The sequence below is a fragment of the Enhydra lutris genome, unplaced genomic scaffold (genome assembly GCF_002288905.1).
Source record: "Enhydra lutris kenyoni isolate GAN:26980312 unplaced genomic scaffold, ASM228890v2 scaffoldscaffold41, whole genome shotgun sequence".
Taxonomy (NCBI): domain Eukaryota; kingdom Metazoa; phylum Chordata; class Mammalia; order Carnivora; family Mustelidae; genus Enhydra; species Enhydra lutris.
The window spans coordinates 18,284,587-18,298,290 of record NW_019154125.1 but is presented as its reverse complement, the minus strand read 5'-3'; the positions used below and the strand labels follow the sequence as shown (position 1 = coordinate 18,298,290).

Here is a 13,704-nt window from a genome sequence, read left to right as displayed (position 1 = left end):
TGTGTCTCAGAATAGTTAATAGTTAGCTCACAGAAGCAATTAACAAATGGTTTAAGTTTTTAAAAATAATTTAGGTTTTTAATTACATTTTGTTTCAAAGAAGTCAATAAAATCAACACAATTAGGCATTGTTGCCTCTATTCGTCACCAGTTCTTAAAAATCACAATATCCTATAGTATAAAACTGCCAACTGCAGAAGTCAATTCCTTCTTTGATAAACTTCCCCATGAGTGTACTAAACAAATTCAAAATCTGGGGTGCCTGGGTGGCTCAGCTGGTTGAGTGACCAACTCTTGATCTTGACTCAGATCTTGATCTCCCTGAGTTCAAGCCCCACACTGGCTCCAAACTGGGCATGGAGCCTACTTAAAAAATAAATAAAATACAAAATAAAGACAATGAATGGTTATGTCTCTATGATCAATACAAGCCAATAATAAATGTTAATAGGCTCTATAAAGACACTGACTTTAAGAACAAACATCAGAACAGTCTCATAAAAGCAAAAAGGAAAGAAGGCAAAATGGTAAAAAATGAACAGAGAAAATTCATGTTCGTCACAAAGCAACCAACTTCCATTCAGCCAATCTAGATGAAAAGTCTACCCCTCAAGTGTTCTTTAACAGTATGAGAAAGATAAAAACGTAAGGAAAAATGAAAAAATCAAACTTTTTAAAACAGAAAAAAAAAAGAGACTAAAAATGCATTAAGACAAAGGACAGAGTGTAGAAGAAACTGGAAGAACAGAAAAGAAGGAAATGGGTGGAATCAAATAATAAAAGAAAATTTCCACTTGATTTTTTTTTTTTATTCATGAGTTTACTGACCATTAGAAGTATCAAAGAAATGGTACATTTCAGACTGGTGCAACTGCATTACCTGCATAAAATTCTGAATGCAATTTTCAATATAATATTTGGCTCTGTCAACATCATCTTGTAAGATGTAAAGAAGGCTCAATTCTTGACTATAGTGCAGCTCTATAAGAGCCTTCTGAAGCTCTTTGTTCACAGCTTCATCAATAAACGTCAGCAGGGACTGGTCAGCCTCCCCATGAAGGAGTAACTTCAGCTTGCTGCGGATCATGTAAGGTAGATAGGTCTCCTAAGGAGCAGAAGACTCTACTTGTAACTTTAGAAAGCCAATATGAGTATGCTTAATTATTTTATAACATACTTTGGTATAACTTTTCAGGTCAAAATTTAGAGCTAATGTGATGCTTAAACCTAAAACTATAATTTTTAAAACACATTCACTTAAAATTATTCATTTTGTAACCACAAAATACACAGGAACATATAGAAAATGGGAGCCACTTTTAGCTGAAAGATCATTTGGGTATTACATACAAGTGAGTAATCTACGAGCACAGGCAAGTCAGCTGTATTATGGGGACCAGGTGAGCTGCTTCCCTCCAAGAATCTGGGTGATCCCATAGGAGGGGAACTGTCCCACTTCAGGGGTGAGGGCTACCCCATACGTAGCCTGTGACTCAGGGCAGAGACACCATGAAATATTCTTCCATGGAGTCATGCATGGACGTTAGTATTTATTTTTAAATGCATCCCATTTATTTGGAAAGGGTTAGTCAAAAGTCGTAAGAGATTTAACAAGATTATGGAGTTCATGAGGGGCATCAGGCTATACAAATATCCTAATACTTTACAACTACTACTTTGTTTTTTAAAAGTTTTAAACAACTTAATTAGAAAACAGCTTACCATCTAAAATATTTATCTCAGTGACCTGAAAAAAAAAAATTCTACTGGGGGTACCTGAGTGGTGTAGTCAGTTAAGCATTTGACTCTTGGTTTTAGCTCAGATCATGGTCTCAGGGTCATGTGATCAAGTCCTGAATTGGGCTCCAGGCACTGTAGAGTCTGCTTGAAATTCTCTTTCTCCCTCTGTCCCTTCTGCTTGTGCTAAAATGAATAAATGAATCTCTAAATGAATAAATAAATCTTTAAAAAAATAATTCTACCCACCTGATAAAATGGTTCACTCCACATTTTATTTAGATCTGGAGGGCTTTCATTATCAACGCTGACTATAGAACAGTATGCTAATGATTTCCACTCAGCAAGCTGGTTATAACAGTCGAGGGATGCAAGTTCCCAAAAATCCTTCTCAGGTTCCGTAGGCTCACCATCTACCCACTCTTGTTTATTGAGAGCCTCATGAAGAAAAGTTCATAAATTTATTTTACAAAGTTGGTAAGAATGTAAATGAAAGCATCTGTATTATAGGTAGTGTTAACATTCATGTTAAGGACAATCATTTTCAGATTTATGACAAAGGGAGAGAAAAGGGAAAACAGAGTAATACTGAATGGAATAAGCCAAAACAAATCTTATGGGAACAAATGAACATAAAAACCAAGAGGAAACTATTTCTCTGAGAAACTTACGAAAGAAGTCAGTTAACTAAAGACTCTGAGTGACCTAAAATTTTATTTAAATCAATACTTTGGTTTATTTACCACTTAAAGAATTCTTAGATTGAAAATTAGAAAATAGGACATTTACTGAAAATTGTAGATGACTTTATTCTGTATTGCTCATTCAACCATCTCATAGATCACAGACTCTGAATTTCAACTATTTGCTAAGGATCTATAACTGGATGGCCATTGGCAACTCCAAACGCAAAATGTACAAGATTGAACTTACAGTCATCTTCTCAAAACCAATTCTTACCTACCTCTTCATAAGGTTTTTATTTACTGAAGGAAAATGATCTACCCAAATAGAATTATATAATAACAACACATATTGATATAACATCTTATAGTTTTATAATATTTGATAGGAAATGCTCTCTCTTCTATTCAGTGATGTTTTCTTAAAGAGAATAAGAGATAAAGCAATAATTATTTCACATTTGGTTATTATGAAACTATTTCCTGCCATTAACCTTTCTGTAAAAACTAAGGAATAAAGTTGAAACATTATGAAACTCTGAATTCTAAAGCTAACAGTTTTTCCATTCACACAACAAAAGTGTTTAAGCAACTGACATATTTGCTAGAGATCAATTTTACCTCATTATACTGCTTAGCAGCTTCAGAATAATCACTTCTTGCTTCTGCTAATATAGCACTCTGAGTGACTTGCTTTGTTCCTATCTCACTGCTAAAAATACCGCGGAGGACATCATATTCTCCAATTGACCTATATAGTCTAAAGAAACAAACAAAAAATCCAAATCAATGAATATGCCAATATTTTTAAAGTGTTTGTTCTAATGAAATGATACTAAATTAAGCAGCCACATTATGTTAGCCAAAAAGGATATATGTTATTTTTATTTTATAAAAATATAAAATCTTAGATATTGTATAGTTACCATCAGGTTTTACTACTTTAGTCATACAGTATTCAAAGATTATTCTAAAGTACATTTAGAGTGAATTATGAAAATATCCTAAAATTTACAATGAATAAATTGCCTCATCATAATAAGACCATTCTGTGTTAATCCATTACAGTAACATCACACATATCACTGGGTGACTAATTTGAAATCCTGTCTATACCTAAAATTTGGAACATAGTCAAGAATCCAGAGTGAGTAAAAATTAATCCTGATCCTAATAAGACCATGTTTTAATCCACATGCTATGGGTCATCTCGATTCTACTGACAAGTAATTTTCTTACAGCATATTTGCTAGAGCACTCATTCCTCTCTTCACATTAACAAAAATCTACTTCACCCCATCAACGAAGCTTCCCCACCAAGAGATTCTCAAGTAAGTGTTAATAAGTTTGTTCCCTTTCCCTGGAATTTCCCCCCCATCTTTTAGTTCTCAACACAAATGTCATCTCTTCCTAAAGCTGCAATCACCTGGCCAGCCAGCAAGGACAGCTTCCTCTTTGGCTTTCCTGCAGTTTGGTCCTTTTTCAGTAGGAAATCTCATGTACTTATTACATCAAAAAAAAAAAAAAAAAAAAAGCCTTAAGGACTCTCTCAGAGCCCAAGTGTTCCAAATTTATTTATTTATTTAAAGATTTTATTTATTGGAAAGAAAGTGAGAGAGTGAGAAAGCAAGAGGAAGCAGGAGGTGTAGAGGAAGAGGGAGAAGCAGATTCCAAAGCTGAGCAGGGAGCCAGAGATCCCAGGACCCTGGGATCATGACCTGAGCTGAAGGCAGATGCTTAGCTGACTGAGCTACCCAGGAGACCCAGGATTCCAAATTTAGATAAAAATCTAGTAGATATGGCCTTCTCTTTCCTCTGTTTGTAGAGGGTTATGGGTAACAAACCAGAGGCAGAAGTGGGGAGATGGGGAGGTATCATAACAGCTTACAGTCCAAGAGCCTAAAAGGAGATGAAACTACAAACATTTTCCAGTAACTCAGAAAAGAGATCAGTCTCATATCCACCTTGCACTGTCCCCATGTTCCCAGGATAATACACACTATAACATGGTCAAAATGAGGACCATGACATATCATGAACAGGCAAAATTATGTTCTTAGTGCTCTGTTTGAAAGGAATGCAAAATATTATATATTCAAAAGTATGATGAAGTATTTCTTTTGCAGATTTATTTATTTTAGAGAGAAAGAGAGCAGAGAGAGCTCAAGCACGGGGAGGGGTAGAGGGAGAGAGAGAATCCCAAGCACAGTCCCCACTGAGTGTGGAGCCCGAAGCAGAGCTCTGTCTCATGATCCTGAGATCATGGCCTGAGCAAAAACCAAGAGTTGGATGTTCAACTGACTGAGCCGCCGAGGAGCCCCAAAAGTATGAGGAAGTATTTAAATAAAGTAAGAAGCAAATGTTTAAAGTTTAGGATCTTAAATGTTGTGTAGTACATTTACCCAGCAAATACACACTAGATGAGTTTCTCATTCTCTGAAAATATTAAATATACAAAGTGCTAGTGACTGTTCACTTGCACATGTGAAACAACGGAATAAAAATGGTTCCTAAGTAGAATTAGTATTAGCCAAGATGTACCCTCTGAACTGCCCTGGTATTTACCCTGCCTCTCAAGAGACCTCAACACTTTCCATTTCAGGTATGGTTAGTTATGCATGTAAGTACATACATTTCCTACTGGATGCTAGTTTTGTGAGCTGGGGAGACATGTTTAATTCTTCTTAGCACATGACACAATGTCTTACTAACACATAGTATTCAAGAAAGAAAGATAAAAATGACTATAAAACAGTAAATAGTACAAGGATTCCCCACCCTTACCTTTACTCTTTTTCCTAGAACCCGAAGATCTAAAAATCAGCACTATAAAACAGAAGTTCAAATTTAATTTCAATCTAACATCCTTCTCAGAATTAGGCACTGGCTTTCTTATGATAAAACCACAAGTAAGGAAAAAGATCAGACATAATGCAAAAGGGCATAATGACAAAATGGAATTTGTTTTTTTTCCAAATGAACAAAGTAATTGGATTAAATGGTTTCTAAAAGTTTGAGTCCTGCTAAAAATAATGGATTATTCTCTATTCAGTTTAGTGAAGCAGTAAAAACATATAAAACTCTAAGTTATGGCCACACTTTACAGGAAACTAAACTTGGTAAATAACACCCTCAGTCCAAAAAAGACTGTATACTGAAAGAACAGGTTTCACGGATGTTCTCTTTCCTGAGGAAAGACATTCCTTGTTGGGACAACTACTCTTAAGGAATGGTACTTTGCCAGAGAGGTTTTTCAAAAAAATTTCACAGAAGTGTTACAATCAACTTTATTTGCTCATTTTTCACCAGAATGAAAAGTTTTTCCTTATTACTTCAGTCAAATTCACTGTTCTCCCAACAGTCTGGATCACTGAGCTTACTTAGCAAGTTCCATCCATCTGACGATATCAGGAGAGAGGCGAGTCCTCCCCCGAAACCTCTTGGCAGGTGGCTCTTGAGGCACCAGGTGGAGCAGGGCCTCCTCGAGAAGGCGGACACCCACAGGCTGCTGTAGACTGGCCAGGCAGCCCGCACTGACAGAAGCTGGGTCGAGGCTCAGCAAGTCTGTGTGTTGGCAACTGATTTCCTGTGAAACCACAAACATACACAGCTATTTTGCCTGTGGTACTTTGACTGTATCTTCACAAGTAAGTAAGTCATGTTACTAAATATAAAAGAACACTTTGACATAAATAAAAATTTCTCTGTGTAATTCTATTAACAAAATTTCCTTAACATTCAGCTTGCTTAAAGGAGGAAATGATCTTTTATTTTTACACTTCCAATTCAGAGGTTAATTTAAAGCAAGAAAACCACCAGCAAAACATAAAAAATTTTGTATAGATAAATTATATATCCAAACAACAATTGTAGTTCCCAGGAATATTTAGCCTGAATAGATGAGAAAAACAGCTGAAACACAAAGCTTTCATATCCAATTACCAAGGAGTAGGTATAATTATCTCTGTTACACTATTTAACATCGTTTTTCCCATCTCCTTCCAACCAGGGGCTAACTTATTCACAATAATATCGTATTAGAGGATTTCAGGGATTTTTATATGACTTTTATTTTGTAACTCTCAATTTGAGCATCCTATATACACCAATAAAAAATATGCTACAAATCAGAACATTATAAATAGGATGGCAGTATTTTCATTAAAACAAACCTGGATGTGTGCACATAGTTCTTGTGTATATGTCTGTGCATGCACATACATGCAGATATCTGGAAAAGACAGTAAAGACAGTCCCCCCATAAGCCACAAATACACTTTCCTTGCAGCTGTGCCATACATGGGCCACTTGCTATGTCTGACCAAGCCAACTTAAGTTCTACATCAGGGGACGTGAAAGAATACAGATTCTTCAAAGCAAGCTAGCAAACAAAAACATCACTATTAGAAGGAACTAGTGGTATAGGAAAGAAAATCCAAACAAAATTCTGTTTCAGTCAATAACACAGCAAAGTGTCTCAGCTAAAGTGTCAGATTTTGAGATTAACATCATTATAATTTAGAGAGGGAAACCCTGAATTATATAAGACTATTTTAAAATACATATATTTTGGGGGCTCTTGGGTGGCTCAGTCAGTTGAGCATCTGACTGTTGGTTTCAACTCAGGTCATGATCTCAGGGTTATGAGATCAAGTCCCATGTCAGAATCCATGCTCAGCAGAGTCTGCTTAAAAGATTCTCCATCTCCCTTTCCCTCTCCCTCTGTTCCTCTCCCTGCTAATGCAAGGGAACACATTTGCACACATGCTCACTTGCTTCCTCTCAAATAAACAAATAAAATCTTTAAAATAAATATACTTTTAATTTTCAAGGAATCAACTCATTCTGTATTTACCGAATGCCCTCTGTGTTCCAGACATTGTAATAAACAGTGCTGTCCCTGAAGGCATGTAGCATAAGATTTATTCCCACTTGCCAACAGAAGTCTTTTGTGAAAGTTTTAAATAAGTAAACAACTATTACTGGTGTATCATTCCTTTATATGTAAATGTATTCTTATAATTTAAATGAGTTCTATAAGTCTATTTTCAGGATTGACTATTCTGTATAATCTTGTTGACAGTATCATTTTACTCTATAAAAAATGATTTGCTAAGCAAAAAATCTTCAGCTGATTTCACTTTTTATAAATTCCAAAAAAGAATAAAGTAATGAAGCCTAGTTTTCAAAATGATGACAATCTACTGGAATAACAATATTTTTTGTTTGGACCCTTATCTCACTGTATTAGCTGAAGGCAAGAAACATTTCTTCATTTCATGTATTCCATAGTTCTTAAATAGAGATTCACACATACAATATCAATAAGTGCTCTGTAAAAGAAAATTAAGAAAAAATTTCCCTCAACTCCCTTCTCCTCTCCATCTCCCCATGTCCTCCATGTTATTTGTTATGCTCCACAAATAAGTGAAACCATATGGAAAATCAAAATTTTTATAAAGATCAAACAAGCAATGAATACCATATATGTAGGACACCAAATCAATTATCTGTTTGCCAGTCACTGACTGTGTCATGGAAAAATGGCCAAATGGATTTTTCTTCCAGTTTAAGGTATATAGTTAGGATAGTCTGACAAATACAGGATATACAGCAGACAAGAAATTCATTCTGGGATGTCATGGCTGGGCAATGGCATCTCAACAGAGTGCTTGCTAGAATAAGAACTCGTGTGAATGTCATGCAAGTGTACTAAGATGGCATAGAAAGAGGAAAATAATCATGCTTTCAGGTATGAACCACAAACAGAAAATCATAATAGCAAATGCTGCCAACTGCAGGCACTGACTTGCATTCATACTGCTTCTTCCATAGGCAATGCCGAATAACGAGCTCTAGAATGAGTAAAAATCATTTATTTACTTAATGACAGTTAATGACTCTTAAACAGCAATGGAAAAAACTAGCTTTTCAAAATAAATTTGGGGACAAAGTTAGGAATTCAGAATTTAAAAAATTACTTAGGAATACAATGTAAAGAGAAACTTATTTTGAAATACTGGCTAATTCAATACAATTTCTCAAATTTTATCTTTAGTGTAGCCAAGAAAAAAAACAATGAAGGAACTCTACTTATAAATATTTAAACCAATAAAAATAGAATATATAAATAGAAATTGCATTAATAGCTTCATGCTACATAGGAAAGAACAAAACAGGAAAACCTAGTATTTCATAGTAGGGAATTATTACCCAATTAGTTTGCAAACCAAAGCTACTGATAAATAATATTACAGAATATATACTTTAAATTACTCCAGGGAGGTTACTAGTTACAAAATTACAAAAATGGGCTTTGGGGGATGGAGTTAAGTTGGTGGAGTAGTAGAGGGATCCTGAACTTGCCATGTCCTTCAAATACAGCTAGATCAATATTTAAGTGTTTTGGGACAATCAGAGGATTAAGGAAACAATCTGCATAGTTGGAGCAAGAGTATGGGGGCAGATATAAAGTTCAGAGCCCTGAACTGGTGGAGAGGAAAGCCACAAGGCCCTGAAGGGGACAGAACCTGTTTCTTAGAGCCAAGTCAGGAAGAAGGAGACTGTGGGAAAGAGCCCAGTGGGTAAGAACCACACAATAAGCCACAGTGAGGAGATCCCTTAGGTTGCATAGGGTGAGATCACACCCATTCCAGAGGTCATTTGGAAGAGCATATTTTGCCTCTCAAAGGACCAAAGGCCAGCTGGAAACATTGATCAGTGCTCATCAGCAGAGTCACAGGTGTGCACAGAGGGCAGAAAGCCTCTTAATAACATTTTGCTGTGAGCCACAACAGACTTAAACCCGTGTGCGCTGAGTGGCTGCTTTTCTGTGGCTGAACTAAGCAGAAAGCAGAGACTAGAGCACAGTGCAATTAGCCTGGCCATAGTTTTTGCTATCTGCCACAATAGATTCAAGCCTCTGCAAAGGCTTTTCTGGGACAGAGGGGAGTAGGGGACAGAGTTGAGTGCATACTGTCAATAACCTGGTTCCAGCTTTTCACTGAGCATTACAATAAATTGTAGGCTCTGCACATGTACTGAGCTATGGTTTTTCTGGATAGTATGGTGCTTGACACAACCCAAGCCTCTCCCCCTGGGTTGGGAGTAGGCCTACACCTTATTATGCCCTTTAAAACTTGGGAGTTTTGAATATCAACCACGAGCCAGAGATAAAATACAGATCTGTGGCTCTGGGTGTGCCAATGGTCTAGGCACAGACAGGTTAGGGCAGGGAACTGATGAAACCACAGGACACAGGAGACTGTTTGCTTTTCTAAGAGGGCTCCTGAACAGTGGCTGGGAGTTCCGCTCCCCGGAGAGAGGAGGGTTGGGTGATACCATTTTCCACCTCCTCCACCACCCCTCCTACATCCCTCCCACCACCAGCACAGTAGGACTTCAAAGAGAAACACAACACCTCCAGTGGACTCTGGAGTCTCCTACACTACATCCTGCACCCCAGCACCTAGCAGGGGCATTTTTACAAAAGTACCAAAACATCACCTTCCAGTGGAAATAGGACAAAGCTTGTTTCTTTTTTTGTTTTTGATTCCCCTTTTCTTAATTTCTAATGCTTTTTTTCATTTTTCTATTTCTTATTTTTTATTCTTCATCCTTTAATCATCTATTTTCCCCCTTTTCTCTCTTTTTTTCCCTTTTTCTTCGTTTTTTGTATCAGGCTGATAATCTTTTGTTCAGTTGTTGGTTTGATTGTTTCCTTCTCTTAATTTTTGGACCTGGCTACTTTTTTTCTCTCTTTTCTTCTTTCCCTATTCTTTTTTCCTTCCTTGTTTCTTATTTTCTAGAATCACGCTTACAGTTTATTGTTTGTCTGTTTGTATCCATTTTTGTTCTTTTTTCCTTTCTCTTGTTTTAGGTCAGGCTTTGTTTTTGTTTTGTCTTTTTTTTTTCTTCTCTTTTTTTCCTTTACAAACTTAACTTGACAGATAAATCAAACCATACGTACTTAAAGGTCAAAACACTCCACTGCAAGAAAGAAGGAATGCTACAGAAAAAGTACCAGTGGGAAAGAGCAGCCAAAACACAACAGCAGAATGTACACAACATATATCAGAAGCAACTTCCTGAGGTTTTTGTTGTGGTAGTTATTACTACTATTTCTGCTGTTTTGTTTTATTCTTTCCTCCTTATTTTTCTGAAAACAATGACTAGATGGAGAAAATGAGTGCAAAAGAAAGAACAGGTGGTACTATTCTCTGGTAGGCATTTAATCGATATGGATACAAGTAACATATTGGAACTAGAAATCAAAACAATTATAAAGATACATGCTGGGCTTGAAAAAGGCAGAGAAGCCACTACAGACTCCCTTACTGTAGAAATAAAAGAACTAAGATCTAATCAGGCCAAAATTAAAAATGCTATACTGAGATGCAGTCAAACATGGAGGCTCTAATAGCTAGGATAAACAAAGCAGAAGAGAGAGGCAGTGATATAGAAGACAAAATGATGGAAAATAGATAAGCTGAGAAAAAGAGATAAAAACTACTACTGGATTACCAAGGGAGACTTCAAAAAATCAGTGATACCATAAAGCAAAATATATTTGAGTAATAGAGGTCCAGAAGGTGAAGAGAGAGGGGGAGAAGAAGGTTTATTTGAACAAACTATAGAACAGACCTTCCCTAATCTGGAGAAGAAAAAGCATTCAAGTCCAGGAGGCACAGAAAATCCTCCACAAAATCAATAAAAATAGGTCAATACTCCAACATAATATAGTAAAGCTTACAAATTTCACTGATAAAGAGAAAATCCTGAAAGCATCTCAGGACAAGAGGTCCTTAACTGACAAGGGTAGACACATAAGGCCCGCAACAGACCTGTCCACAGAGAGCTGGCAGGCCAGAAAGGACTGCCATGACATAATCATCAACTAAATGGGAAAAATATGCAGCCAAGAGTATTTTATCCTGCAAGGCTGTCATTCAGAATAGAAGGAGAGATAGAGTTTCCAGATCAAACAAAAACCAAAAGAATTTATGAACACTAAAACAGCCCTGCAAGAAATATTAAAGGGGATCCTTTGAGGGAAGAGAGAGCTCAAAAATAAAAAAAGATCAGAAAGGAACAGAGACAATTTATACAAACAGTGACTTTACAAGTAATATATGGCACTAAAGTCATCTCTTTCAAGAATTATTCTGAATGTAAATGGACTAAATGCTCCAATTAAAAGACACAGAGTATCAGATTAGATAACAAAACAAGATCCATCAATATGCTGAGACTCATTTTAGATCCCAAAACACCTCCAGATTGAAGGTGATGGGTGAGGGGATGGGGAACCATTTACCATCTTAATAGACATAAAAAGAAAGCTGGAGTAGCCATCCTTATAAGAGACAAACTAATTTCTAAACCAAAGACTGTAATAAGAGGTAAACAAGGATACAACTTCATAATAAAAAGAATCTATTCAACAAGAAGGTCTAATAATTGCAGATATTTCTACCCCTAGTTGGAAGCATCCAAATATATAAACCAATTAATAACAAAATTAAAGAAACTCATTGATAATAATACAATAATAGTAGGGAGCTTTAACACCTCACTCAAACTAATGGACAGATCATTAAACAGAAGATAAACAAGGAAACAAAGGCTTTGAGTGACACACTGGACCAGATGGACTTCACAGACACATTCAGAGCATCTCATCCTAAAGCAACAGAATACATATTCCTCTTGAGTGCACATGGAACATCCCCTCCAGAATAGATGACATACTTGGTCACAAATCAGGTTCCAACCAGTACAAAAAAACCAAGATTGTGCCATGTACACTTTCAGACCAATGCTTTAAAACTTGAATGCAATCACAAGAGAAAATTTGGAAGGAACAAAAATACATGGAGGGACAAAAAAAAAAAAAAATACATGGAGGTTAACCAGCATCCATCTAAAGAATGAATGGGTCAACCAGGAAATTAAAGAATTTTTATTTATTTTATTATTATTTTTTAAAGATTATTTATTTATTTATCTGACAGAGAGAGAAATCACAAGTAGGCAGAAGTAGGCAGAGAGGCAGGCAGATAGAGAGCCTCTATCTCAGGCTCCCTGCCGAGCAGAGAGCCTGATGTGGGGCTTGATCCCAGGACCCTGAGATCATGACCTGAGCCAAAGGCAGAGGCTTAACCCACTGAGCCCCCCAGGTGCCCCAAATAGGATTTTTAAAAATATATGGAAGCATATGAAAATGAAAACATAACAGTTCAGAATCTTTAGGATGCAGCAAAGGCCTTCCTAGGAGGGAAGTATCAAGAAGCAAGAAAGGTCTCAAATATATATCCTAACCTTACACCTAAAGGAGCTGGGTAAAGAACAGCAAATAAAACCTAGATCCAGCAGAAGAGAAATAATACAAATTAGAGCAGAAATCCATGATATAGAAATTAAAAAAAAAAACAAAAAACAAAAAACAGAACAGATCAACAAAACTAGGAGCTAGTTCTTTGAAAGAATTAGTAAGACTGAAAAACCCCTAGCCCAACTTATCAAAAAGAATAGAGAAAGGACCCAAATCAATAAATCATGAATGAAAGATAAGAGATCACAACAACACTGAAGAAATACAAGCAATTATAAGAGAATACCATGAGGAATTATATGCCAAGAATTTAGGCAATCTGGAAGAAATGGATGCTTTCCTAGAAACATATAAACTACTAAAACTGAAACAGGAAAACATAGAAAACCTGAACAGACCCATAGCCAGCAAAGAAATTGAATCAGTAATCCAAAATTTCCCAACAATAAGAGTCCAGGGCCAGATGGCCTCCAGTGGAATTCTACCAAACATTTAAGAAATTAACACCTATTCTGAAGTTGTTCCAAAAAACAGAAATGGAAGGAAAACTTCCAAACTCATTATATGAGGCCAGCATTACCTTGATCCCAAAACTAGACAAAGACCCCACTAAAAAGGAGAATTACAGACCAATATCCCTGATGAACATAGATGCAAAAATTCTCACTGATACTAGCTAATAGGATCCTACAATACATCAAAAGGATTATTCACCACAACCAAGTGGGATTTATTCCTGAGCTACAGGGGTGGTTCAACATCCACAAATCAATTAAGGTGATATACTTCATCAATAAAAAAAGGGACAAAAACCATATGATCCTTCAATTGATGCAGAAAAGGCATTTAACAAAATACAGCATCCTTTCTTCATAAAAACTCTCTGCCATGTAGCTAAAGAGGGAACATATCTTAATATCATAAAAGATATACATATACATACATATACAT

General features: G+C 36.2%; 1 protein-coding gene across 2 annotated transcripts in view; it reads right to left on the bottom strand.

The window, feature by feature from the left end:
• The window catches only part of LOC111155445 (protein kinase, DNA-activated, catalytic polypeptide), a 222,726-nt gene that overhangs the window by 41,818 nt on the left and 167,204 nt on the right, over positions 1-13,704 (bottom strand). For both annotated transcript variants that reach the window (XM_022515606.1, XM_022515607.1), the window contains exons 63-66: positions 5,801-6,006; positions 3,042-3,180; positions 1,987-2,175; positions 881-1,105 (exon numbers count right to left, since the gene is read on the bottom strand). In XM_022515606.1, coding sequence (XP_022371314.1) covers positions 881-1,105; positions 1,987-2,175; positions 3,042-3,180; positions 5,801-6,006 — 759 coding nt within the window. The remainder of the gene's footprint in view (positions 1-880; positions 1,106-1,986; positions 2,176-3,041; positions 3,181-5,800; positions 6,007-13,704) is intronic.